Raw genomic sequence first — 27,883 nt, 5'->3', positions numbered from 1 at the left:
GTAAATGTTAACCGCTTATAGGATATAACATCCTGTAGAACATCCTGTAGTATTGCTATTGTTCTCAGGTTTCTTAAGGAACACCCACAATACATTGTTCCCCTAGAGCTTTAACCACTAATCACCAATCCCCCCAGGACACTTGTCTGAGGCGCTGAACTCCCCCCTATAATTTCTGAAGATGAGCTATTCTGCTTTCGCCAAAATTAATTGAAGCTGGTGTGAAGCAGGCAGCCACCCCCACTCCTCCGCGATGGTTAAAGCTGTGCTCGCGGCTGCCTCCACCCTCACCACTCAGCTCGTCCCAACCTCGCGCCAACCTCTGTGCTATTGTCCCACGAGTGGAAACGGTTTCAGCACCGGGACAGATCCGCCACCGTCTCATGGCAACATGGCGACAGAGGTAAGAACCATTTACCATTAATCACACGCACTCCTCTGAGCTCCTTCCGAGATTTCTGGCGATAGAGGGGCTACAGGAAGCGTAGGGAAAAAACGGTTTTCCTCCTCTGAGTTCCTGGAAAAAGTGCTAGGCTGCTGTACGCACTGCACCCTGTAGATTTAATCAACGCGACTTTCCCTGGTGTGCTAAGTATGCCGTGATTACCGCGATAACGGGATGTAAGGCTCTGAGGAGAATAAGGCAGTCTATATGTGCTGGACCACAACGTGTCTGTCATTTTTCTCTCAGGCAGTAAATGACTGAGGTTAAACACGCGCTGTTACCACAGTGTTACCACGGAATACACAAACAGGCTGGATTAACTGAGGTTGGCAAGGGGGGTGTGGGGGGGCTGTTCAGCACCCTGGACAGGGGCTTCCACTTCGCACTCCGTCTGCTCCCTTCTGGGTTCACTGTGTCCTAACCCAGTCAGTAGCACTCCTTAGTTTTGCTAACTGCGACCCCTCTGCTAGCTTATCCTTTTAACTTCAGTAGTTCAGCTACGGTGTTGTGTTCAGGCAGACAGCGCGTGTTGTTGCTGTAGCTGCTGACAGCTCTGACTGAAGCACTGAAGCCAAAGACGGTGAACATACCCACAGGTGAGCTCCTGCGGGTACACAGCAAACATGAGAGGGCCAGGCGAGGTTTTATTCAAACCTTTTAACAAAATGAACAAATGAATGGTGTACACGCGCTGTGACATGGCTGTTAAAGGGGAATTCCACCATTTTTTCTAAATTTCTGCACGATTCCGCCGTTAAGATGTTAGATAAACAAGGTCATTTAGAGTGGTTTGATGTGAAATGCTCTGTTCTGGAGAAGCTCAGAGATGATAGGAATCGGACGCCTGAAGCCTTTGATGCCTATGAAAGCTGGTTGCAAACACACTGCCACGTTTTATGATAGATTTGAGATAATGTTTTGCTTTAACCCCTTAAATGGCCAGTTTACGTTTTATTACATGTTTTCGTAACCCTCAGCCAGATTGCACTGATGTCTCTGTTGTTACTAAATAATAAGCCTCAGTATGTAAATTTAGGATTTTAAAGGGTTAAACTAGGTAGGTTTTTTTTAACATTCATAGCAGAAACGTTTGTGGAAGAAAACTAAAAAAAAGGTTTTTTTAACAATATGTTTGTTATTATTATCAGCATAACACATAAAGGTCATAGGTGTACCAGTGGTTTTGGATAGTAAATTGAATGGGTATATTTGTGTTGTAGACAATGCAAACCATGATTTCTGTCCTCAAGTCAAAACAGTCAAAGTTTATTTATATAGCGCTTTTTACAACAGGTGTTGTCACAAAGCAGCTTTATGGAAAAAATCAGGGCTCAAGCCCCCATGAGCAAGCCAGTGGTGATTGTGGCAAGGAAAAACTCCCTAAGAGCAGGAAGAAGAAACCTTGAGAGGAACCAAGACTCAGAAGAGGAACCCACCCTCCTCTGGTCCTCAGCACTGTCAGTGTGTTTCAAACCACTATGAATGACATTTTTTACATTTCAACATTTGAATTATGCAGAATCGTCCCCTTTAAGTAGCGTCTAACTAAGGTCCCCATTGAAATCTGTCTTTCCAAACAATATTCAATAGTTCTTTATACCAAAGTTATCGCTGGGCAGTTCCAAACAGCGAATGGTTTATTTTTAGGCTATTGACTGCACAGCAGCCCACCTCCACCATGTTCAATACAAAATACAATAGCTGATCATTAAGTCCTAACTATGTTGTCTTAAGACATGTCTTCAAAAGACATGCCTAAAAAAAAGAACACGTCAAAGTGTATGAAAGTGTCTTGAAACATCCTAAAATATTGTTGATGGCTGATGCTGTTTATTATTCCTATTTTCTCGAGATCTTATCTAAATGTAATGCCACTTTCATAATGTGTCAGGCCTAATTAACATGTCAGCGAATTCTCACTTGGGAAAGGTCACTCTAAACTAAAGCAAGTCAAAATTTGTTGGAATATGTTCACATTTTCAGTAAACTGTCATGAATATTAGAGTCATTCTATTGCTCTAGGCTTGTTGTGGTCTTGTTGTCCTACATTCTGTTCAAGGCAACTCTACCTTTTTCCTCTCTCATTCTGCTGTGCAGCATCTCATTATCATTAGAGCATAGTGAATCATTTGTATGCTCCAAATGATATTCTCCTCTGGTCCACTGGCTAATCTAACATTCAGTGTAATGCTCTCCCTGTGCTCTCTGTCTTGCAACTCCACTTAGAAGATCTCCTATCTCCCATAGAATATACCATCCAGATTCTTTCACTTTTAATGCCTTTACCTCTTAGCTAGCTGCTGTATTAGGTTCACTCCCTCTGTCTTAGTGTTGATTCATTCAGTACAGTACAATGAGGGCCTTCAATCACGCAATGCCTTATGCTGTATTTGCTCAGTATTGCTACATCAGACTGCATTTGAGGATGCATGTTTTTTTGGATGGACCTCTTGAGCCATCCATTCATGCAGGAGAAACAGCAGGGTTTGTTGAGGTTGCCCTATTGATTTGTTGTATTTCCAGGCTAAGGAGCTGCTAGTAGTGCATACACAGGCACACGCACAGGCACACACACACACACACACACACACACACACACACACACAGCCATCTCTGGTTGCATGCCAACATCTAATTAATTATACATGTAATTTTTAGCAGGACTCTCACTGGGATTTTTCACTTAGCCTTTTGCAGGATTGTTCTAGGTTAATTTACCCAAAGCGTACAAAATATATTTAGAGCTGCTTTTGAATATCCATGGAAATATATATGTGACAATGAAAAATAAAGGATGAGAGGCTCATTATAAAAGAAGTTGATAAGTGCATGAAATGTCTCTAGCTTCAGATTTTACCAGTACATTATGACACTGGAAGGATTTGTGTGTTAGTTTGTTCTAAAACCATCTGCAGTGGAAGAGGGAGTGCTAATGCTTAGAGAAAAGACAAGCAAAGGTGGTTGTCATGCGTGATGTTGAAACAAGTAGTGGCAGTTAAACATATGTTCTTTGTTCTGTAGTTTGTATAATCAAAAAACACAGAGGAACTGAGACTAAGAAGCTTTTAAATAGTTTTTAATGTGACTTAGCAAGAACAGAGATAAGCTGAAAAAAGGCCAATGAGATTACTGTCTTCAGTCCCATGGTGCAAAACAGACATTGAAAAGAAAAGCATCAGATGGTTGATGGGCTAATCAGCTGAAAATGAGGCAAGCTTTGGTGACTGAAGGATTGTAATTCATAATATATGTGATAATTTACAAAAAGTATGGATCAAGTTTTAATAGTTAAATGCAAAAATCAAAAAGAAAAAAGAAGCAGCAGCTCACTAGCTTGTCTGCTATATTTAATTACCTAATGATATATAAAATCAAAAAGAAAAAAGAAGCAGCAGCTCACTAGCTTGTCTGCTATATTTAATTACCTAATGATATATAAAAGATTTGTAGGTATAAATGATTCCATTGAATACTACAAAACAGGACATAGTGGTCCTTGATATTGACTTAATGTATATTACCTTCTACCAAGCTACTTTATCAGGTGTATCTACTATAATTGCATGTTAAAGGCATACAGTTACTGGCTGTATCCCAGCTGTTGGGACCACCGAAGGACCTCCACTGACCAGATAATATTTGGGTGGTGGATCATGCTGAGTGTTTTGAACACTTCTGAAATGTATTTGTTCACTACTTTATTAGAAATTCATACATAAAAAAGGCTAATAAAGGTGAAAGAAAGTTACTAAACTGTCCTTATACCCTTAATGATACATAAAGAAGTAGTAGCATCTCACTGAAAGGGAAGAAACTGGCATGAACCCATAATAAGGTAGGCTACTAAATTTACTCAAAGGTTCACCGTAAAATTACATCATAAGAAATAAAGAATAATGTTACTTTAATGCCTCTTGCAAGCTGCAGTTTTTCAGATTTTTCAGCATTTTCAGAACCTTTATTTAGAGAACATTGTTTTTTATTTGAGTTGCACTGATTTCATGACACTTTCCTAAAAAATTCACTGCAAGTCTACAAGATCAAAAGGAGAGCTCGCAAAAGTCTTGGTCTTTCCATCTCATTTGAGAACTATTTGAACATTCCGTCAGGAGATGCAAGAAGTCTTAGTGTGATCATTTTCTATTCTACAAATCCAAAGGATTTCAACCCTTTCTCTCATATGGGAGGTCATCCAGGTGCTTGTTCAGTCACTTGTCATCTCAAGGCTTGACTACTACAAATAACTTCTGGCTGCTCTTCCTATGCGGCCTATCAAGCCCTTGCAATTGATCCAGAGTGCAGCAGCACAGCTTGTCAAATCAAATCAAATCAAATCAAATCAGATCACGTTTATTGTCACATCACATCTACACTGGTGAAAATCTTCCCCTTATAGAATTTTAATACAAAAAAATATAAATATCTAAGATGAAAAAAAAAATGAAAAAAAAATATATATATTGACTTTGAATATACACAATATACACTAGCATTGCACTATTACAATGTACAGTTGTACAGTAAAGTTATGAAATAAAACTATGAAATATACTGTTGTACACATTCCGTGTGTGCAGTCAGTCTGAGGTAGATGATAAATGAGATGCAGGTACACAGGATAGCATTCTGATATAGAAATCTTCCAGATTATACAAGATATGGATATGAGATGTACAAGATGCCAATCTATATGTGTAAGTACAGACTTGATAGATTGAAGGTGCAGAGGATTAGAATGAGTCTGATAAGATGTGGACAAAGTGTAGATTGTCCCTGGAGATGATGACTCAGAGGTGCAGTGACAGGCCGATATACCAGCACTACTGGCTGTTCAGCAGCCTGATGGCCCGGGGGAAGAAACTGTCTCGGAACTGGCTGGTTCTGGACTTTATGTTTCTGTACCTCCTCCCGCTCGGCAGCTGTGAGAACAGATGGTGGCTTGGGTAGGTGGAGTCCTTTAGAATCCTCCTGGTGATGGAGCCTGTTAGAATGCTCTCCATCATGCATGTGTAGAACGTTTTGAGGATGCAGGGGGTTATGCCAAACCTCTTCAGCCGTCTGAGTTAGAAGAGGCACTGTTTTGCCTTTTTTATCACCCGTGTGGTTCGGGCCATGTCAGTTCCTCTGAGATGTGATTGTCTTCAATCTTCCTAAATTCAATCATATCACTCCACTGGTGTGTTCCGTTCACTGGCTTCTCACATCAGATTTAAAACCCTCCTGCTTGCCTATAAAGCCAAAAATGGACCAGCCCTTTCCTCCTTTATGGCAATGGTCAGAACTGATCCCTCAAGCTTCTTGTCTGTCCTGAAATCCAGGTGGTGGAGTGAACTTCAATTTGGCTGTCCTAACAAGTTCCTCACAGTCTTGAAATGAAAACTGAATTTTTTTTATCAAGCACTTAATCTAAATACTTCTTGAAATGCATTTTATTATTTTGTATCTTTCTTCCTAGATGTCAGCACTGGCTTTTGTTTCTGGCAGCATCTTAGCTCAAGGGTGCTTCTGACTTTAACCTATTTGTATTTTTCTGACTGGACAACAAAGCAATTTTGTAAGTCACTCTGGATAAGGGCATCTGCTAAATGCCATTAATTTAATTAAGAACATTTTACTTGACTGTTTCTTACAAGCAGTCTAAGGTAGAGATGCAAATATGTCAGCTTGACGCTAACATAATAGTGCAAATTGCATAGAGAAATGAAAATTTGCTTTGCCTTTTCAGTGGTCAAAATGAGGACAACTAATGCAGAGAATTGTTGAAGAATGATGTTATCTTGTGAATAAAAGACACTTCTATATTAGACAAAGCAAGAATTTTTTTTACGCTTACATTTCTATCTCTGATAGCGACTGAACAAGTGATCAGTGTGGGTGTTTTATATTTTTATAATATTTTAATCTTAATAGAAGTGAAAAAAAGGATTGGAGCATGTGTTGGGGTTGGGGTAAACTTGCTCATGGGTCAGATGTTTGTTTGATAATCCTGGAGTTAGAAACTATAGCTCATCTTTGTGCATGCATAATTTTGTTTGTCATACTCTATCCTTTCATCTGTGGTCAGTTTCTGACTACAGTACTTCAGTACTACTGGACATTTCTGGTCAGTGGACTATTCTCAACCCAGCAGTGACTATTCTCAACCCAGTAGCTTTAGTCATTTTAGTGTTAAGGTGTTTAACAATTCCATCAATGCTTTTGTACTTGATACATGTACCAACACAACACACATTGATATGCCACTGAAACTTTGGTGTCTCTGCTGTGCTGAGAATGGTCCACAACCAAAATAATATCTAGTCAGTGATAGTCCTGTGATGACCCTTTGCCAGTGATGCACTGGGCAGTCACCAAAATGTGTAGTAATAGATGGGCTATAATCAGTAATCATATACCAACAAATCTATATGGTAGCTATGATAATGTCTGATAATGTGGCCAGTGAGTGTGCATAGAAGGTAGGTTTACCTAATAAACTGGCAGCTTATAGTATAAAACAGAGTATAGAACTATCTAAATAATACAACTGATACATGCATAACAGAAGCAGTAAAATGAAGTGAAACTGTATAGAGGCTGAATGCGGTGTGTGACTATACTTCTGTAAACTTATAAACATGCATTAGTAGTCCTTATGATGTGTTTTTAATGTGTTCTGCTTGGGGGAAAAGCTGTTTTTAAATGTTGTGATCAGCATTTTGATGCTGTGGAACCTCTTGCCAGACCCGGGAGGCAAGAACTGCTGCGGTCCGGATAGTCAGGGCCCAGTATTATTGCACTGCCTTTATTGTGGAAGCAGTTTTCCTTCTGTGGTACTCTTGTGCAGAAAAAACCTGAATAGTCACCATACATATATTCTTTCTCTGGGTCTTTTTCAAATCAAAATGACAAAACTGGGGAATGCCGTCATGCTGATTTCCAGTTAATCATAAACAAGTGAAACTGAGAGAGACAGAATTGGTCAGGCAAGTATGGCCCTTGAAGGGAGAGTGAGAGGCAAAGAATAAGGCCATGGTATGAGACACAAAACAGTCCCACTACAGTATATAATGGCTTTCACAATCAGTCACAGCTAAAATAAGCTGTAACTCGTTTGTTAAATGTGACTGGGTGGCCATGTGTGGTTCCTCGGCTTGGGCAGATTCTGCCGGCCTTTAAAAAGCAGCAGCATTCATATGGTTCCCAAATGACAGGTCTCACATGCAGATTATGCTCACAGATTCTTTTATAGTACATTTTTCTTTTCTTCTCTCTTTTATTCTGCTTAAAGTGACAGATGCCTTTTACTGGAACTTTTTTACTAGTTTCTTTCAGCACCATTACATTTTTATTACACTGTGGACTTCATAGATAATGGTTTCTCAAACCTTTAAACACTAATTGACCACATGTGGGCTCACAATAATAAGTATTGTAGTACTCTTAACAAGTCTTAACAACTGACCAATAAGCCTAGGGAGTAAGTGGTTCAAGTAGACTATTTAATCAACATATATTTAAGTTATCCTCATAAATTGAATTATTTTATAACCCTGATATGACCTTAACTTGTTTATTTTGTAAACAGGTGCTAGACAAAATCCTTTAAAGGCAAGAAAATCTCATGGAAATCAAACATAGGGTTTCAATCCCTTCCTAGTACTTAATAAACAAGAATATGGTAAATATTATGACATTTAGGACATCTGTGTTCTCAGACTGGCATAAGTAGTTTGGCCCTACTTGAACTTATACAGAAAAATGGACTTGTTTATCCACATCCATAAGTATAAGGTTGGAATATGTTTGGAACAGGTGACCATCCATGAATATAACTTTGGAATATGATGCCTTATAGATCTATTACTTGGATAGAGTCATCTTACAATGTCTTTGTGTGGTGTGCAGTTGGATGCAAGAGTTTGGGCACAATCACCCAAATTACACATCTTGTTAATTTTTAAAGTGAAAAGAAAAAAAAAACATAGAAATAGTTATTGTGGCATATGCAAAAGATATATTAACTCAATATTTAGAAGCATCTCCTTCAGAGCTTGTAAATTAGCTCCTTCAGAGCTTTTTGTAGCCAGGTAGGTGTCTTTCTATTCTTGTTTTGCAATTTTCACCCACTCTTCCTTCAGAAGACTTCTAGTTTTGTTATTTTATTTGAGCATCTTGTATGAACAGTTTAAGATCTACTCACAGGCACACATTGCGCTGTTGTAGAGGCCAGATGCTTGTCAGCTCCAATTTCCTGACTGACTAGTTCCAGAATTTGATGATATTTAGTGGAATCCATTAATCCATATACATCTGCAGTGTTGCCTGTGCCACTGGCTGCCACACAACTCTAAAGCATAATAATCTGCCCATACTTAAGAGTTGGCAAGGTGTTCTCTTCATCAGATGATGCTCCTTTTTATCCAAACATACTTTTTTGTGATTGTGGTGAGTGTAAGTTCCATTGTTACTTTCAGTCCATATCCCTTGTTTCCAAAATGCCTCTGGCTGTTACAAAGTCAGCACAGATCAGACACCCACAGATAAAAAGACATGGTTTATGTTTCTTTGACAGTTTGGTAGTATTACAAAGAGCATAGTCATAACAGGCTAGGGTCAGTACCAAAGAGCAGCGTAACCAAAATAAGAGGGACATCCAGAGATCGACCAAAAACCAGTCCAAGATCGAAAACCAAGAGAGCAAATATTACACAGCAGTTCAACCAAAAAGAGCAAACACAAAAAGGCAGGTCAAAACACAAAAAACAGATCATGCACAGAAAAGGCTTTTCAGACAAAGAAAGCTCAGTATGCAACAGAAGGAGTTGGCAATATTTTGCAATGAACTAAACTAAAGCCTGGGCTTAAATAATATCTAACTAATGAAATGACAAACAGATGTGACAACTAGAATTAAGATGAGGAGGAGGGCTGGAATTAATGTTTAGTGGTAGATGGCAATAGGTGGAGAGCCATGTGATCTCCCAATGAGTTACTATCTAGATGTTTTTTGCAGACATTGACATTTTTCGGAATGAAAGTACTTGCATGTGTTTTTATATAAAAAGGCTATTTTTAAAAATAGCCTGTTGCAGAAGTTTTGTTTACTTCTTTTGAATTCATAAAAATGGGAAAAATAAACAAAACATGTAATTTGGGAGTTCCCAAACTTTTTCATACAACTCTACATGAGATATACTAATCATGAACTATGTGCGTGATATATAAGCAAAGAAACTTGAACAATAAAGTCAGTACTCAGATTTTTGAGACATAAATAATGCAACAAAAACGTTTGCCCAGAAATAAAGCAACTAAGTGACTGGGCAAGATCATGTAATTGCATAAAAATTGTGCTACAGTTCAAAATATGCCAGATCACATATCACACATTTACACACATTATCTATTGTTTTTCATGAATTCATGGATTTTGAAGTAATATGCAAGTCAAATGATCTCTGTCAATTCATCTCTCCCCTTAGCCAAGCAGAACAGGAAAACAACTGTCCATCTTAGTTGATCAGCATGCTCCACTCTTCCAAACAGAGATGCCAAACACTGATAAACTGAAATAAGAGTAAAGCTGTGAGAAAACGAGTTCAGACTCTGGCACCAGTGCAGTTTCTTACTGTGCACTGGGAGGCCATTGCCATTTTCCTGACTGTGTGCGAGGAAACCAGACACCAGTAAAAGTGCAGCATCACTTACTGCATCTGTGTAAAATCAGTTGATGTTTCACATTTATGACTGAAGAGAAATGAATACTTGAGCGCCCTGAATACTTGAGAGTGTCTGCCATTGCCCGTCACTCTTCCTCATGTGCCTCTGCAGTGCTTCCTGGCTACTAAAAAAACTACTTCAGTGCTGGCAACATGCCGGACCACTCTCAGTGTCTTCTAAAATTTCAGCTGGACAGGTCTGAACTATTGTATAGTAATTCTACCGAGGATACATCAGCACTGAGGGGAAATCCTAAAGATCGATAATACCCACAAACCTGAGTGTTGTTCCATTGTATCCAATCTGGCTTGAATGAGGACTCAGACCATTCAACTTTGATATCTTTGATTCAGTTCTAACTGCTCTGTGAGTGGGTGGTCTTCAAGCACACGACACCTGCTGAATTACAGACACTTTTATCTGAACTCCAGCCTTACAAGATTATATAACTGGTAGTGCAATATATCAGTGCCCTAACTCCGTACATTATGTTAGAACACAAATCTCCTGAGGATCGCCTCTGCTGATGGAAGTGTGGGTCTAATTAATTATGTCTCATTTGCTTTGATGTTTCTCATAGCAGTCGTGGGCTGGAGGTTAGGGAACCAGCCCTGTGACCGGAAGGCTGCCTGTTTGATCCCCTTGGATGACAGTCTATTACTGAAGTGCCCTTGAGCAAGGCACCTAACCCCCAATTGCTCCCCGGGTGCCATGAATAGGGCTGTCCACTGCTCCGGGCAAGTGTACTCACTGCCCCCTAGTGTGTGTGTTCACTAGCGTGCATGTATGTGGGTGTTTCACTGCACGGATGGGTTAAATGTAGAGGTCTAATTTCACAATGTGCAAAAACACAGTAACAAATGGTTGTAAATTCTAATTCTAAAATCAACAGTGCAGACAAATTAAACTTCATACCCCTTAATTAGAAATTTTGTAACCTGACTTTGACTGTCCTTCTAGTTCCTCTAGTGCCACACAAAGTTAAGCCTACAGCCAAAATGACTAATGACCATTTCATGCTTCAGTCTCTAGCCTTAATGCATATAGCTGTAAACTATTAGATAAATAAAATTCTCCATGAATTATTATTAATATTTGGTGTTCATATATGCAAAAGAAATTCACATTTGAGTGATACCCCATCCTTAATCCACAGGGTTTAATATGATGTCAGCCCACACTTTGCAGCTATAACAGCTTCAACTCTTCTGAGAAGGCTTTCCACAAGGTTTAGGAGTGTGTTTATGGAATTTTTTTACCATTCTTCCAGAAGCACATTTGTGACACCAGACACTGATGTGTAGGTCAAGTAGGTCTGGCTCACAGTCTCCACTCTAATTCATTCCAAAAGTGTTCTATCGGGTTAAGGTCAGGACTCTGTGCAGGCCAGTCAAGTTCTTCCACACCAAACTCGCTCATCCATGTCTTTATGGACCTTGCTTTGTACCCTCGTGCGCAGTCATGTTGGAACAGGAAGGGGCCATCCACAATCTTTGCCACAAGGTTGGGATCATGAAATTGTCTAAAATCTCTTGGTCTGCTGAAGCATTAAGAGTTTGTTTCACTGGAACTAAGGGCTAAGCTCAACTCCTAAAAAACAACCCCACACCATAATCCCCCCTCCACCAAACTTTATAATTGGCATAGTGCAGTCAGACAAGTATTGTTCTCTTGGCAACTGCCAAACCCAGAGTCGTCCATCGAGTTGCCAGATGGAGAAGCATGATTCATGACTCCAGAGAACATGTCTCCACTGCTCTAGAGTCCATTGCCGGTGCTTTACACCACTGCATTTGACGCTTTGCATTGCCCTTGGTGATATAAGGCTTGGATGCAGCTTCTCGGCCATGGAAATCCATTCCATGAAGCTCTCTATGCTATTCTTGAGTTAATCTGAAAGCCACATGAAGTTGGGAGGTCTGTAGCGATTGACTCTGCAGAAAGTTACTTTCACAGCTACCTCTGCGCACAATGCACCTCAGCATCCGTTGACCCTGCTCTGTCATTTTACATGGCCTACCACTTTGTGGCCGAGTTGCTATCATTCCCAATCACTTCCACTTTGTTATAATACCACTGACAGTTGACTGTGGAATATTTAGTACTGAGGAAATTTCATGACTGGACTTGTTGCACAGGTGGCGTCCGATCACAGTACCATGCTGGAATTCACTGAGGTCCTGAGAGCAACCCATTCTTTCACTAATGTTTGTAGAAGCAGTCTGCATGCCTAGGTGCTTGGTTTTATACATCTGTGGCCATGGAAGTGACTGGAACACCTGAATTCAATTATTTGGATTGGTGAGTGAATACTTTTAGCAATATAATGTAATAACCGCCCTGCGATGGACTGGCGACCTGTCCAGGGTGTATCCTGCCTTCCGCCCGAAGACTGCTGAGATAGGCTCCAGCACCCCCCCACCCGCAACAGTGGCTTAGACAATGGATGGATGGATGTAATAACCACAGTTAGTTAAGCTACAAAACCGGGTAGAAGGAGAAGAGGTAGACCTCAGAGAAGGTTTATGGATGTAGTTAAGGTCGACATGGAGATGGTTGGTGTGAAAGTAGAGGAGGCAATGGATAGGGCAAGATGGAGGCAGATGATCCGCTGTGGCAACCCCTAAAGGGAGCAGCTGAAAGAAGAAGAAGAAGTTAAGCTGCAAAACATTATCAGTAGGATCCTTTATTTAGTGTCCAATCTCTGGGCGGCAATTACCCTAATGAGGTCATGTCTTCAGAAAATGAATCTTTGCTGTATCGCTGTCTGTGAGTTTCCTCTGATGTGGTGAGCTAATAAAAGACTTATGTGCTTATAGGGTTTATTAGGCTTCCTGGACTAGAGGGGAAATAGAGTACAGGGTGAGAATCAGGGCTTATGGCCAAACTTTTGATGAGCTCTCAGCTGACCCATGAAACAATTCATAGCATTATTGCAAGATGGTAGGGCTCTGGAAAGTCAGGGGTATGTCATCAACTGAAATTCACAGAGCGGTTAAATGGTTAAGTAACATTTTTAGTTGCAATTGGCCATAGTAATAAACTATAAAATGATAAGAAAATGGCTATTTTAACTCCTTAAAATCTCAGGCATGTTACATACAAAGGCTTATTATTCAATAACTACATGGACGCAAATTGGCTAAGCTATTGCTAGGCTATAGAAGTGTGTAATAAAACTTTGAGGCTACTGATCTGAACAAGCTTTCTCATGTTCTCAGTGATAATATTGTTAAACAACATTTAAATATAAAAAGCTATGGAGCTATAGCAAAGAGATACTAATTGTAAAAGAAACTAATTGTCTTCAGACAGGTATACCATGGAAGATTTCACAACTTGAAAAGAACTGCAGGATGACCTGAAAACAGAAAGAACAACAGTTACACACAGAACAATAATCAATGAACTGTATCACACTCACCTCCAGTCTTGCACCCTACAATGAAATCATTGATGATGATATGGAGCTGCTTCTCTGCAAACAATAGTGGGGCAGTGCACATCATTGAAAGAAACATGAATGCAGCTCCCAGGAGGGACATATTATATGTCCTGGGACATTTTTAAAGTGAATTTTTATTGGCCAAGAAATTGAATCTGGGGAGAATATTTCAACAAAACAACAGTCCATCAGAGGGACCTTTGCAACCTTGGGAAATTGAAAAAGCTTGCCAAGAGCAATGCTTTAAAAACCAAATCACTTTTTTACTGTAGACATAATGAAGCTGTAATTGCAAACCACCAACAATGGCTTTGTAACACAGTGCTGTTATTCATTACAAAGGTACTGGGACACCCCTCCTAATTATTGAGTTCAGGTGTTTCAGCCACTCCCAATGCTAACAGGAGTATAAATTGTGCATAGCTTTGCAGTCTCGATAGACAAACACTGGCAATAGAATAAGTCATGTTGATGAGCTCAATGACTTTAAACATACCACTTTAGTGAATTTAAAAGATGCCACTTCTGCCACAAGTCATTTTTTTTGCCCCTCAACTCTGGAACTCTCTTCCACTACTGGTAAAACAATCCAATTCACTCTCCATATTCAAATCCAACCTGAAATCATATCTTTTCCCACTTGCCTATAACCTCCCTCAACATTCAATGTCCCTGCCACTGTACAGCATTACTGTTCTTATGTAAACTGGCTTGCCTCAACATACTCATAACCTGCCCTCAGTTTGTTATGCTCCTTCATTGGGCCTGCCCATATACTGCCTTGTCTTTTTGTATGTATTACTGTGCTCTTGTTGTCTGTGTTGTGTGTTATTTATGTACTCTGAATTGTAAGCGTCTTTGGGTACTTGATAAAGTGCTATATTAAAATAAAGAATTATTATTATTATTAGTTTTTGAGGTTTTTCTCCTGTTAGATCTGTCCCTGTCAACTGTAAGTGCTATTATGGTGAAATGTAAGCATTTAGGAACAACAAAATCACAGAATGGGACCAGCAAATGCAAAGCACACAGCACCTATCCTCCATTGAATAACTCACTAAAGAGTTCCAAATTGATTCTTGTTTCATGAAAAGAGTTTCCATGGCTGAGTAGCTACACACAAGCTGAAGATGAAAATGCACTATGCCAAGTGTGGGGGATGGGAAAGGGTGTAAAACATGCCCTCACTAGACTCTAGGGCAGTGGAAATGTGTTCTTCTGAATGATGAATCACGTTTATCTATCTGGTAGTCTGATGGATGAATCTGAGTTTGGTGAATACCAGGAGAACATTACCTGCATGACTCCATTGTGTAAAGTTTGGTGGAGGAGGCATAATGCTATGGAGTTGTTTATCAGGGGTTGGCTTGGGCCCTTTAGTTCCAGTGTAGGGAAATCTTAATGTTTCAGCAGACCAAGACATTTTGGATAATTATATGCTTTCAACTTTGTGGGAATTCCGTTCATAAAGGCATGGTTGGGTGAGTTTGGTGTCGAAAATCTTGCCTGGCCTGCACAAAGCCCTGACATCAACCCCATCAAACACCTTAAAAAAGCTCTTCTGAATGAATGGACAATATTCCCACAGACACAAACTAAAATGTTGTAGAAAACTTTCCAGACGATTGGAAGCTGTTATAGCTGCAAAGTGGAGATAAACTTATCAATGCTTGTGGATTTGGAATGGGATGTCATAAAAGCTTCTCTAGGTATACTGCATAGGTGTCCCAACACCTCTTTCCGTATAGTGTATATGGAAGCCGCTCAGTGTTGGGTGACATGATATACCATAGCACATACCCAAGAGTCCAGAGAGAACTTGTAACTAATTCATGTAATTATTCAAAACTGTAATGTTATTTGAAGCAGGAATTTGTGAAATGGATCACTTGCCTACAGCCTCTGTTGTTAGAGTAATTCAGTATTGAACTATTTCCGTTTGGCCGCCACCTGTTCTGTCTGTTAGACCGAAAGAGTAAAAAGCACATTGTGGTAAATGGCTGCATAAGCTCAAATGGAATCCCAGCAGATGGATTAGATTACTTTACTTTCCCATAAATGTTACTGATTCTTTAAATAGAAATCTTTCTAGTTCCAAAACTTGTGAAGATTGTTTTTGCATACATAGCTCTGTAACAACTCAATAAGTGCTTTTGGCATTTCTTTAAATGTACAAATTTACGTATTGGAGAAAAAATTTTGTTCAAATGTACACATATTTAAATAATCTTATTAACTCAGATGATCCTAAAAGTGTTGAATAATGAAAAGAAACTCTTTACAAGATAGAGAAGTTCTATCGTTTGTATTGTGGTTTTCAGTGGTGCTACACAAGTTTATTTGAAATGATGCATGCCGTTGGGATATTTTTCTATGGTGAGCAAATTCACACGTCTACAGAGAAATACATCATTTTACACTTTGAGTGTATGTTTTTTGTGTGTGTTTGTATCCATGTGCAATGTATTGCTGTTTCTGACAGTATAATCCCTGTTTGTTAGTTTCATAACCTTCAGGATCTAAGGCATACTGCCTCGTTGGCCACCAAGGTGTTCATTCAGAGGGACTACAGCGAGGGCACTGTCTGCAAGTTCCAGACCAAATTTCCTGCTGAGCTGGACAGCAGGGTGAGTGGCTTTTGGAGATGACTGAGGCTTCATGAGTCTATTAACTAACCACAGCCACTGTCTGACAGGCCAGGTTAGAATTATCTATGGCTCCTCTACAATGTAGGCAGAAAGAGAATGACAGATATAAAAGGCAAACACATGGGCCTACGCTTAAAAAAAGTTCTTCAAGGCTTCTTTAGTAAAGGCAATGGTTATATATAGGACCATGACTACTCAAAGAACCATCTGAATGCTTAAATAGTTTTTTGGATGGTTAAACTGTGCTCATCTGTGAATCTGTTAAATTAATCTTCAAAGAATCTTTATATTATCAATATAGCAAATCAAAGAAGAGTGTACCTACAGATGTGGGGGTTGGTGAGTTATGTATCACATTATTTACTTTGACAAGGCTGTTAGCACTCAGAAACGTGTAGCCCTCAAAGAAATGTGTGTTTTAGTCTGAATGTCTCAGATGTAAAATATTCTAAGGAATTAGTACCTGGGTACCTATGGAACATGTTGAGTAGTATTGGCAAGACATGTGGTAACTATGGGATTAAATAATACACAGTAAAGAGCAAAAGTCAGAGACCACTCTTTACAATTATTATTTTTTTCAATGTCAGAAACAAGAAGGAAACATATATTTAACAGAAAATTAAACAAAGGCCCCCAACACTTAGTATAAAATCAAATCAAATAATAATTTTGTCTGCTCTTTACTTTTGTGTACCTTCTGTCACTTTAACTGTTTTGTCCTTCTAGTCTTAAAGCGTACATATTACAGCTGTGTTTGCCCAAGAAAAACTGTTCCCAAAGGATTCAGTGGCTTTACTCTCATGTTATCATATGTAGTATTAACACCTTAAATTCCCAGGCTTATTACACACCCAGGCTTATTATGCAGGCACTACAGGGACTTCAATAAAAACTAGTTTAGCTATTTTTAAGTTATAGAAGTGTCTAATGAAACCCGCCAGCAGCCCCTGGCCATTTAAGCAACCACCCAAACCTTGGCTGTCTTGCAAATGTACTTCTCATGTGCATCTAAGATGGCTAAAGGTGATATATCTGAGGTGATTAAATACACAATAATCAACTTGCGTAAAAAGGGGAAAGTCAACAAGAAATAAATGAAAAAACAACAACTTTATATTGAAATATAAAGAGTAAATGTGACACCTAACAATTGTGTAAGACCACCAAAACTCTCACCATCAGATAAACAATACTGAAAGCTTTGAGAGATAAGAGGAGATCAAGCTCCACTCTTCAGATCTGAAAACACAGGCGTTTCTGTCTATCCTTCCAATGTGAGAAGGCTCAACCCTACAGGTCTGAAAGGATGTGTAGCTGTCAATGCGCCATTACTGAGAAAAGGAAAAGAATCCAGTCTTCAACAACATTCCATGTATTATGGAATTAGCTGAATTTCTGCTGATGCAGAAAATGCAACTAACTTTAAGGAGTGAATTTTGAGGGCGTGAAAAATATCCCTGCAGATTTCTTTGAAAAACTGAAAGCAAGTATCCCGAAAAGAGTGGAAGCTGTAATAAAAGTAAAGGGCGTACACACTAATTAAAAAAATAAATGCTTTAAAAAAAAAATAGTTTGTGAGGTTTCTGTGTTATGTTCTGGAAACGTTTACTTAATGGCTATAATGAAACATGTGCTCAGTGCTGTATGATAGTGGAAGTAAGTGCCCCCTAGACAAGCAATAGATTTAAAACCACAATTGCATTGAACAAACTTGATTTAAATGTATACATCATTTACCCATGAATGGCACAAGTGATGCCAGCAGAATGTACACTAAAGGCACAACATTGTGTTGATGTATTATATTTTATTCATATTTATTCATGATTTGAATGAGGGAAATGCAGTGTGTCAGTGTATTATGCAAAAGAGATTTAAGAGAGTGCAGTACTTTAGAGGAGACATTTACTAATGAAGTTCTACAGTGGTTTTCTGTTTGTAAAATTAGTGTTTTGGCATACATAATGGTGCTTTTTCAAAACATCAGCAGAAAGTTATCATATTTTTTCATTCAGATTTTTTAACTGTAATAATTTATTAACTGAGATTTTTTGATATGAACAGTAAAAACATTTCTAAATCGGGAGCACTGGTATTTTTGGACTGGAGATGGAGTACAGTGGCAGGAGCTGACAATTTAACAGTGTTTGCTTGTGTTGACAGATCGAGCGGACACTGTTTGAGGACACTATAAAGACACTTAATAACTACTATGCAGAAGCGGAGAAGATTGGTGGACATTCTTACCTGGAGGGCTGTCTGGCCTGTGCCTCAGCTTACATCATCTTCCTCTGCATGGAGACACGCTATGAAAAGGTATTCAGATGTACTTCCTGTAACCTATTTAGATCACAATCTGCAGTTATCAAGCAGTCCCCTTATCTCTTTGTGTTGAGACATAGGCCTCAGAAATCCTTACACGAAGCCTCACCAGCTTTGATGATAAGAGAAAACTGTTCAGGCTGGGTCACCTGAGGCCTTCAAGCATTAGTGAAGTTTGAGCTCAGTTTTGACATGCTGCCTCATTCAGGTGTGACAGATGCATTCAGAACAGCAGATGTAAAGTGCTTGTGAATGTAAGTCTAAAGACATTCTGATAAGATTTGATATGCAAGGATCTGCCATGCTTACCAATGACTCCATTTCAGTATAAGCTTGCTTTGTGACCACTACGTGCTGAAGTGCTTGCACCTGTTTGCCGGTAGGCATGCTTTACCTGCCAATTGTTCAGATGGAGCGGACATCAAATAAACATAAGGTCCTTGCCGAACCTGTGTTCTTCCTCCTTTCCCCTCATTTCACATGCTTAAGCTTTTCAAAAGTGGACATGCTTTCTTTTGGTCAGATTTTGCACACCAGATCTCATGAACCTATGCAGAACATTATTTATCCAAGCCTGAGAAATGAACCCCATCTGAAATGAATGATGAGAAACTACCCCCACCCATGAAGAATATTTTTGTTTTCTGCTCCAGCTGACAGAAGGCCACACATGAATGGACATGGATGGGTGCACACATGCCTAAAGCTACCCAGATAAGCATCTTCCTCATCAAAGACAAGTGATTACACACGTCAAGGCAGTGAAGGAAAAGAATGAGAGGTTGCAGTGTCTTTGGAGTTGAGTCCAAAGTCCATAAATCAAAGAACACACTGACCTCTTTTTATTGTACCCCCAAACATTATTGCGTATTACTGTTATTGTTCATGATCATGGGAGAATATTAAACCATACAAACTGTCCATCAAACATTTTTTCTAGTTTTTCAGAATGTTAAAATACAAATAATTGTGTTTTCTTTATCAATGTATTAAAGACATACAAGGTTTATTTTTTAACAATATAAAAGCTTTCTACAAGATTTTGAAGCATGTGTGTGGAAATGTTTACCCATTCATCTGGAAGACCATTTCTAAGGTCAGACACTGATGCTGGACAAGAGGGCTTGGCTCACAATCTCCATTCTAGCTCCTCCCAAAGGTGTTGAGGTCAGTGCTCTGTGCAGGCCAGTGAAGTTCTGTCACAGCAAACTCACTCATCCATGTCTTTGTGGACCTTGCTTTGTGCACTGGTGCACAGTTATGTTGTCATCCCCAAACTGTTCCCACAATGTTGGGAGTATGAAATTGACTAAAATGTTTTGGTCTGTTGACACGTTAGATTTCCCTTAAGGGGCCTAGGTGAACCCCTAAAAAACAACCCCATAGTATTATCCCTCCTCCACCAAACGTTACAGTTAGCATAATACAGTCAGGTAGGTAATGTTCTCATGGCATTTGCCAAACCCAGACTCCTCTATTAGACTGCCAGAGAAGCAGGATCCATCACTCCACAGAATATGCTTCCACTGCTCCAGAATGCAGTGATGCCATGCTTTACACCTCTCCCTCCGGCACTTGGTATTCTGTTTGGTAATATGAGGTCAGCATTCAATTGCTCTGCCATTGAAACCCATGCCATGAAGCTCCTGTCATGCCGTTTTCATGCTGATGTTAATGCCAGAGGAAGTATGGATCTTTGCAGTTATTGAGTCACCTCAGCACTTTGCGACCCTGCTCTGTAACTTTATGTGATCTGTCTCTCGTGGCTGAGTTGCCTTGGTTCCTAAAGGCTTCCACTTTTCTATATTACCACATGGAATATCTAGGAGGGGACATTTTGCAAACTGACTTGTTGCAACAGTGGCATCCTATTATAGTACCACGCTCAATTTCAGTGAGCTCTTTAGAACGACACATTCTTTCACAAATGTTCGTAAAGGCAGACTGCATGGCGATGGTGAGACATGGTGATGTTATACACCTGTGGAATGTGACTGAATGAATCACTTGAATTCAGTGATTAAGAGATACAAAACATGAAAACACATTTTGGACTTTTAACCCACTTGACCCTCTCTCTATAATCATATTTAATAAATTAAAACAAATGATTGAACATTCCATTTCTGTCACTACCAGAACAATCATAACACTACAGAAACTTTACTAAATGTAGACTGTTATTGTCGATACTGACAATTTTAGCTATTTTTGAGTCTAATTCAAAAACATTAGATTCAAAAAATTCAAAAAATCATAATATTTTACATTAAATCACAAAAAAAATTCACATAATTGCAGAAATGTGTTTTAGTAGTTATAATTCTTAAGGTTATACATTGATTTTTGGGCTTTTTTGGACAAGCAATTCAAAACTATAGACTATGTGGACATGAAGGACAGGGATGCAGTCTCACATCCTGCTCTAGAATGCAGGGGTGTGGCTAAAATAATGCTTTCCTTACAGACTGACCCTCTATGTATATCTGTAGTGACATGAAAATATGTGGCAGCATTTTTTGAATAATGAGTATTTGTTTAAGAATTAAATAATTAATCTCTAAAGTCTTTCAACAACACTTGAAAATTTTTTTTAAAAAGATCTATCACAACTTGAAGTTAAGCTATGAGTTAAACTTTGGGTGCCAACTCCCAGTAGAAATGATCCTATAAACGATGATTTTATACATATTTAGCTCCTTACTATCTCAATTAATGTCTTGGGTTTAAATACATCATTATTACCAAAAAGCGTTAAGTCTGTGGGAAGGGGGCCTTGGAATCCCCAGACGTTTTGGAAGCACACTACTGTGTTCACTGTGAAACCGTAGTTGACAGAAAGCATGAGGGAGCATGATGAACACTTTAAAAGGCATGGCAGAAAATCCTTGCTGAATAAGCTTTTAAGAACAGCTATTATATCATAAATCATTGCAAGGTTTGTTCATGGTCACTGAACTCAGACCAGATCAAAGTGTCTTTTCTTTGCACCTTCTTCGAATCATCTTGCTGCTCTTCACAGCTGGTTATGTAGAGTGGAAAGGCAAACAGAGAAGTACCGCACAGTTTCACCCCACTGAGGCTGTGAAGCAGCAGGCAAGCACCTGATGTGATGCCTACTTTCACAATCTAAAATCATATGCTAAAGAAATCTAAATAAACTCCTCTCATCAGGTTTTACTGAAGTTGTAAATGGTCCTTATAATCTACTACAAAAAAGGCTGTGCCTCTTAGCAGAGGTTATAATAGAGGTTCTGTAAGTTCTAAACAGATATTTATTACAATGAAATGTTATGGGAGTTAAAATAATATATAATTACATGATGGAATTCTCCTTGGTTTAGACTATGGGTCTGAGAAAAAATGAAAGTTTGGAAATTTAGTGTAGTTTGTATGTCTAATGGTTGAGCTCAAGCACTCCATGGAAACCATATGAGTCTGGTAAATGGTCTTCTATAGTGATGTTTTCATGTTTTCTTTTCCATGTGATTTAATGAACCCAAGTTATCTCTGTCTTCTCTAACTCCCATATAGGTCCTGAAGAAGATCTCCACATACATTCAGGAGCAGAATGAGAAGATCTACGCCCCTCGGGGCCTACTCATTACAGACCCCATTGAGAGAGGAATGAGAGTGGTATCCTTTATAACATAATGCAGGCTGACATTCTGGGGAAATGGGTTTTTTCATTTTGTAGGGCTGACCTTTGATTGGTATTGAATCTTTACATTGCATAGGGATTCTTTAAACTTAAAAGGTTCTTCAAACTCACACGTTTACAAAAATGAACCATCCATTGAAAATTTCTTAAAGAAACAGCAAGTGTTTCTTTTATGGCACTTTAATATTTCATTTTGTAATGTTTCATGTTGCATTTTATGTTTATTTTACCAACATATTGAACACTGATGGGAGATCATGTTGTTTCACACATTAACCTGTGATAAATCAAAGACCACCAAGAGAATAATTTGTTTCCCTTTTGTTCTTCAGTTAAAATTAACAAATCTTTTGGTGGCACCTATAGATTTAAATCCAGTCTGGTCAGGAGATGGTCTTGGGACCACAATAACAACATGAAGCTTGAGGTGGCAGGTGAAAGGAAGCAGTTATTGAACTTTCTTTTCATTGAAGCCAACACATTTACATTAATTGCACAAAATAAGCACTCTGTAGGAGATTATAAATTGGGGTTGTTTAAGGAAGGAGCAAAGGCATGATCCCTTGGCTCAGCAAACCTGTTGATTAATTCATGATTCATCACAAATATATATAGTGACTAGTGTGGACAAGCTTCTGACTAGAACATCAAAATTGGTGAAAACATGAAAAAACTTCAGCAGCAAACAGAATGTCATGAGTGACATAGCCATTTATAATGAACCATAAGCAAATGAATAAATGAACTAGGTCTTCTGCTGTAATATGCCCTCACTATAACCCAAGGGATGACTGGACCTTGATTTGGGTGTGTCCTTCACCGTTAAATATGCAAATGTATTCCTACATACCTGACCTAGTTTTTATCTGGTTTCCAGGTACGGTGCTCTAATCAGAATGCTTTAATTGCCATCCAGGAATATTTCTTTAAAGCTCCACAATTTGTGGTGTTTTCTTTTGGGAAATGACAATATCTCCAGTAGACCATCAAGTTTGCCTGGCAGTGATGTCCTTGTGCCTTTCAACGATTCCATTTGCCTGTGGCAAGACCGCAGCAGCTCATGCAAGTTCTCATGGGTGCTGTCACCTCTGCTGCAGTGGGCCAGCAGTAATCTTTCCACACTGACCACCAAAAATCTTTCACAGGGCCTTGGGCATTCCAACAGAGACATCAATGTCAAGTCACTGTGCAGAAAGAACATGCTTCACTTCTCAGGCAAGACTGTATAGTAGGTAGATAGGGATATGAATGATACACAACCATTGGAGAATGAATATAAATGCATTATGAATATTTTATGAATATTCATAATACAGCTATGCGCAAACCAGAGACCACCCTTCATTTATTACATTTCCAATCAAAATAGTCATTAAGTACAATTAGGTATTCATTCAACATTAGGGAAAAAACGTATTTAACAGATAATTACACAGAAGCCTCAACAACTACAAAATACAAAAATCATATTTAATGTGCCCATCTTTTATCACAGCTTCCATTCTTTTCAAGAGATATTTTCCACATCTTCAAATTTCAGTTTGGTTGGTTGGATCTACATAATCCCAAACACTGCCAGCATGTACTCTTTCATGGCCAATTGTTCTGAAAACACCAGTTAGCTTCTTTGTTCGGTTTGTAATTTTTTTTGTCTATGTTCTTTCCTCAGTAATGGCTTCTTAAAGCAACACTATGTAGGATTTGGAGATCTCTCTGGTGGAAATATGTAATTGCATGCAACTTGCTGAAGAACATTCTTCAGAAGAACACTGGTTATGTTTTGGACACCGCAAGTGGATAAATCTGATTTTTGTGAGTGCACTGAAAGAATATTTAAAGAAAACTCAGACAAAACCTGGTGAAGGACGTGTCTTCTGAGGATACTTCTTCTAATGGTGCCTGTGCCTTTTAAATAATTCTAGGCTTTACAGGGTGACTTGCAGCAGCACATGCACAAAATATTTTAATGTGTTTTTTTTTCTCCATACTCAGTAGTGTTATCTAAATTTTAGAAAAAATATTACATCTTACTGCTTTAACAGCTACACATTCAGAGCCATAGCATTGAGCTGTCTTCTCACAGTGGAAGCATGGACAAAAACACCTGTGATTTTTTTTTTTCAGATTTGAAAAAAGATAGATTTTCTCCTCTCTCTAAAAGATGAATAAATTAAGCATGGTTTATCTCATGTTGACAGTTTAGGTGGTCTACCATGTCTTGCACATTTGTTAAGAGTCCCATTCTCTCTATACCTTTTAATGTTTTCTTTCAGTTTTGGAAACTTCTGTTTTCTCACATATTTTTTACTTTACCCTTCCTAATGTAAAAGGATTTTCTTATATCTAATCTTATCCTCAGAAATATATCCTGAAAAATTAATAATCTGATGGTTGTTCTAAATGAAAATAAAATAAATGAATGAATCTGACTTTTGTACACCACTGCACATCTCATATTAATGACCTTACCCGATGTGAAGAAATATATTTTGTTATACACTATGGACATTCTTTACAGAAATATTAGAGCTCAAATTGATCATAACAGCTTCATGTGTTTGTGCTTTGTTATAACCCTTGACTACAATGGTGTAGATAGAAATCTCCATCTTTGAAGACCGCAGCTCTAGTGGCTCCAGCTCCAGTGGTAGTTCTACGTCCAGCAGCAGTGCTCGGTGACTGGAGGAGCAGCACCAGGGGTACGGGTATCGGGAGGCCAGGGGGCTCCCCAAGATCCGCATGTTGAAACATGAGAGCACCAGATTCTAAATGAAGAGGAAGTAAATGTCACTTCTTCCTCTTCCTCTGTCTCTCTGCTGTGCCAACCATCGCAAAAGCAAAGAGCATAAACTCACACTTAACCTTCCTTAACCCTGTCCCTTCATATTATCCAATCCTCTGCATTTCCATTAGCCACAAACTTGGTCTCTGTGCTACGTTTACCAGCAATCAAGTTAAAAATGTTTTGTTTTTTTGCCGTCCATATAGTTACCATTACGAAGATGCTTTAATCAAGATATTTTCCTAAGGTTAGTTTAGCTATCCATCTATTCCTGTCCATTTTGAGAAATAGTTTTGCATTTGGCAGCTGGGTTGATACTGGATAGTAGCCTACCTACCAGGTCTTTTTTAGAGGCACTGATGCAGTTCACTGCCAGTCCTGACCTGTGCAGAGCTTGAGGCTTCCGTTCACCCAGCCAGCTCCACCATTCACCTGTGGCTCAGTGGCTCAGTGTTTTGTGGTGTGGGCAGCATGCCCAGCTAGACAGAGCTCTCCCAGCGTCTCACCTCATTGGGAAAGCAAGCAAGCTTCAGCCCTTCTGGGGCCTTTTGTCTCTCTGAGATGAAAGCTAATCATCATTTCTGCTTGTACACAAAGCTGCACAGTTGATGAGGGGAACAGAGAGGCGGAGCAAGGTCAGGCTTCCAAATGAACATCAGATAAAGTACATTTAGAGGAGCTTAAATCAACAGCTATTTTATATGGGTTCTACAATAGGAACAGCTTTGAAGTCATCATGTGTTATGTACATTCTGATGCAGTTGGTAAATTTTGTATTAATGATAGCCTCAAGGCTGTACATCCAAATCCACACTCAAGCTTAGTCTATAGAGGGAAAAAACCCTTTCACTCCCTCTATGTGGAATATGACGGGTTTATGTCACAGAATGAGAACAGATTGTGATATGATTCCAGTTTTCTTTGCCTGCCCTTTGATCTTCATTAATTTAGTGGCACTCTGGGCACTGCAGCCACAACATGGGAGTTCAAAGTAACCTGGAACAAACAGCACTGCTATGATTTGTAGTATGAATAGCAGTTGTTTACTCAGATTTGAAAGAGAGACTGATTAGATTCAAAGCAAATGGAAATGTAAGAAATCTTTGCATCAGAGGTCTTTTCATTCAGTTCTATGGAAACAGTTCTTTTTGTGTCCCTTTTCACATTCTTCATTCTTCTATTTCAATATATCTCATACTTTTATATTATTATTATTATTTGAAAAAGAATGTTGATCCATATATATACTGCTTACAAGGAGCGCGTTATAGTCTGAACATGTGCAGTTGGTGCTGCGAATTCTGTAATCCATGTTCATGTAGCAGAAAGTTATTTAAGCACAGTAAGCGCCCTTTTTGCAGATATGTATGGAAAATTCATAATTTTTGCCTTATTTTGAGTTACTTAAGTTTAAGTAGATAAAGTCGATGGCATACTATTTTCTTTATATATTGCTTCATTTGTTTCTTTTCTTTCTTACTTTCAGTTTTCACCTGGCTATCCTAAAACCCCTTCTGATCTTTCCTATGGTTGGTTGCCTTTTTTATCCCCCCAAGACTCCTCAGTAAGCCAGTGCTGGTCTCTGAGCTGGCCATCAGATCAGTACTGCTCTAGTGTGCACCTCCTTGTGCCTACTGCCTTCATGTTTCATCGCTGTGGGGATACCCAACCTGGTGCTGACCAACTGGAAAATCCTGACAGCCAGAGAGCCGTCTGTAAATTGTACATGACTTGCACTATAGATGCATGAGATTTGTTCTGTTTTTGTGTAGCCAAAAAGTAGAACGTCAGTTTCCAAGTGAAACCTCTGTATTGGTGTTCAGTTATGAAAGGCCCTTGAGTTAAATATAAAGATTGTGTGTTCATGTATGCATGTATAAAATGAGAGTGTGGTCATGGACATATGGGTACAGTGTATATAGACATACAGGGATATTTCAGATTTATACAATGTATAAGGGTAGGTGAGAGTTTTTAGCATGCACAGTTTAGTAAACTTTTTTAACTGTAATTTATTGTAAGAAAAGCAAAGAAGCAAATGCTAACTTGAATTATTGAATTTAGTAAAAATGGACAAATGAAGGCTAATGCCAGTTTTATTTGTGTTATCGTTGATGTAAGACAGCTATAATGGATTAGACAAGGCTGTGACATTGTATGTTTTGGATTGGCTTATGGTTGGCTGACATTGACTCTCACCATGGACATTGGTGCCCCTCTGGCACATATTTAAAAAACATTTCCTACAAAAACATGACACAAAAATTTAACATACATTAAAACGACATATGGTACCATATGTTTGTATATAGAAGCTTTCTATTTCAGTCAGGAATGTATCATTCCTCATGTATAGGGCACAGTCCAGCCAATTCAATGAAGCATCCTACATTTTTTGGCACATTCACTGCTAGGGTAAAGTTTACTAAGACTAAATGGAATCCTGGAGGAAAACTCTGCTCAAAGTTTACTTATTACCATTGTAGCCTGTATAATGTAATGTGTAAACAGTCTCATTTTTGTATAGATGATTATTTCCTGTCTTCCTATCAGACAGCAGTATAGTATAGATGCTCAAAACATAATGATTATTTTAGTATATGAAATGAGCTAGTGTCTCATTATTGCTGCAAGGACAGTGACAGATTTGTGACGGTTTTTCCACATACTTTATTATTGTTGTTTGCTTATCATTGTTAAAATATATAATAAAAATTATATTTCAATAGAGTTTGTTTATTCTAGGATTGCTCTGTTCACATGTCAAATCACAACAGCAAATGACTGTGGCCAGTTTATTCAAATAAACAAGCTACACACTGCCTGCACTTTAAATATGATAAACACAAAGGGCCTGTTTTGAGAGTCTGTTCTG

The 27,883-nt window shown here is 38.8% G+C and overlaps 1 protein-coding gene across 4 annotated transcripts; it reads left to right on the top strand.

Moving 5' to 3' along the window:
- Window positions 1-204: 204 nt before the first annotated feature.
- On the top strand, window positions 205-27,307 carry golga7bb (golgin A7 family, member Bb). 4 transcript variants are annotated; one of them, XM_017724213.2, is made up of 6 exons: window positions 205-403; window positions 16,094-16,219; window positions 18,407-18,559; window positions 22,100-22,201; window positions 24,826-24,925; window positions 26,495-27,307. In XM_017724213.2, exons 1-6 carry the CDS (start codon window positions 254-256, stop codon window positions 26,512-26,514), a joined length of 651 nt encoding a protein of 216 aa, XP_017579702.2. In that variant the 5' UTR covers window positions 205-253; the 3' UTR covers window positions 26,515-27,307. The 4 variants fall into 4 exon arrangements, with proteins under 4 accessions (XP_017579702.2, XP_017579693.2, XP_017579721.1 ...); XM_017724232.2 differs by having other exon boundaries at window positions 206-403; window positions 24,822-24,925; XM_017724204.2 differs by having other exon boundaries at window positions 24,826-27,307.
- Window positions 27,308-27,883: the final 576 nt, after the last annotated feature.

This window comes from Pygocentrus nattereri, chromosome 5 (genome assembly GCF_015220715.1).
Source record: "Pygocentrus nattereri isolate fPygNat1 chromosome 5, fPygNat1.pri, whole genome shotgun sequence".
In the NCBI taxonomy this organism is placed as follows: Eukaryota; Metazoa; Chordata; class Actinopteri; order Characiformes; family Serrasalmidae; genus Pygocentrus; species Pygocentrus nattereri.
This window is presented reverse-complemented; position numbering and strand designations above follow the sequence as displayed.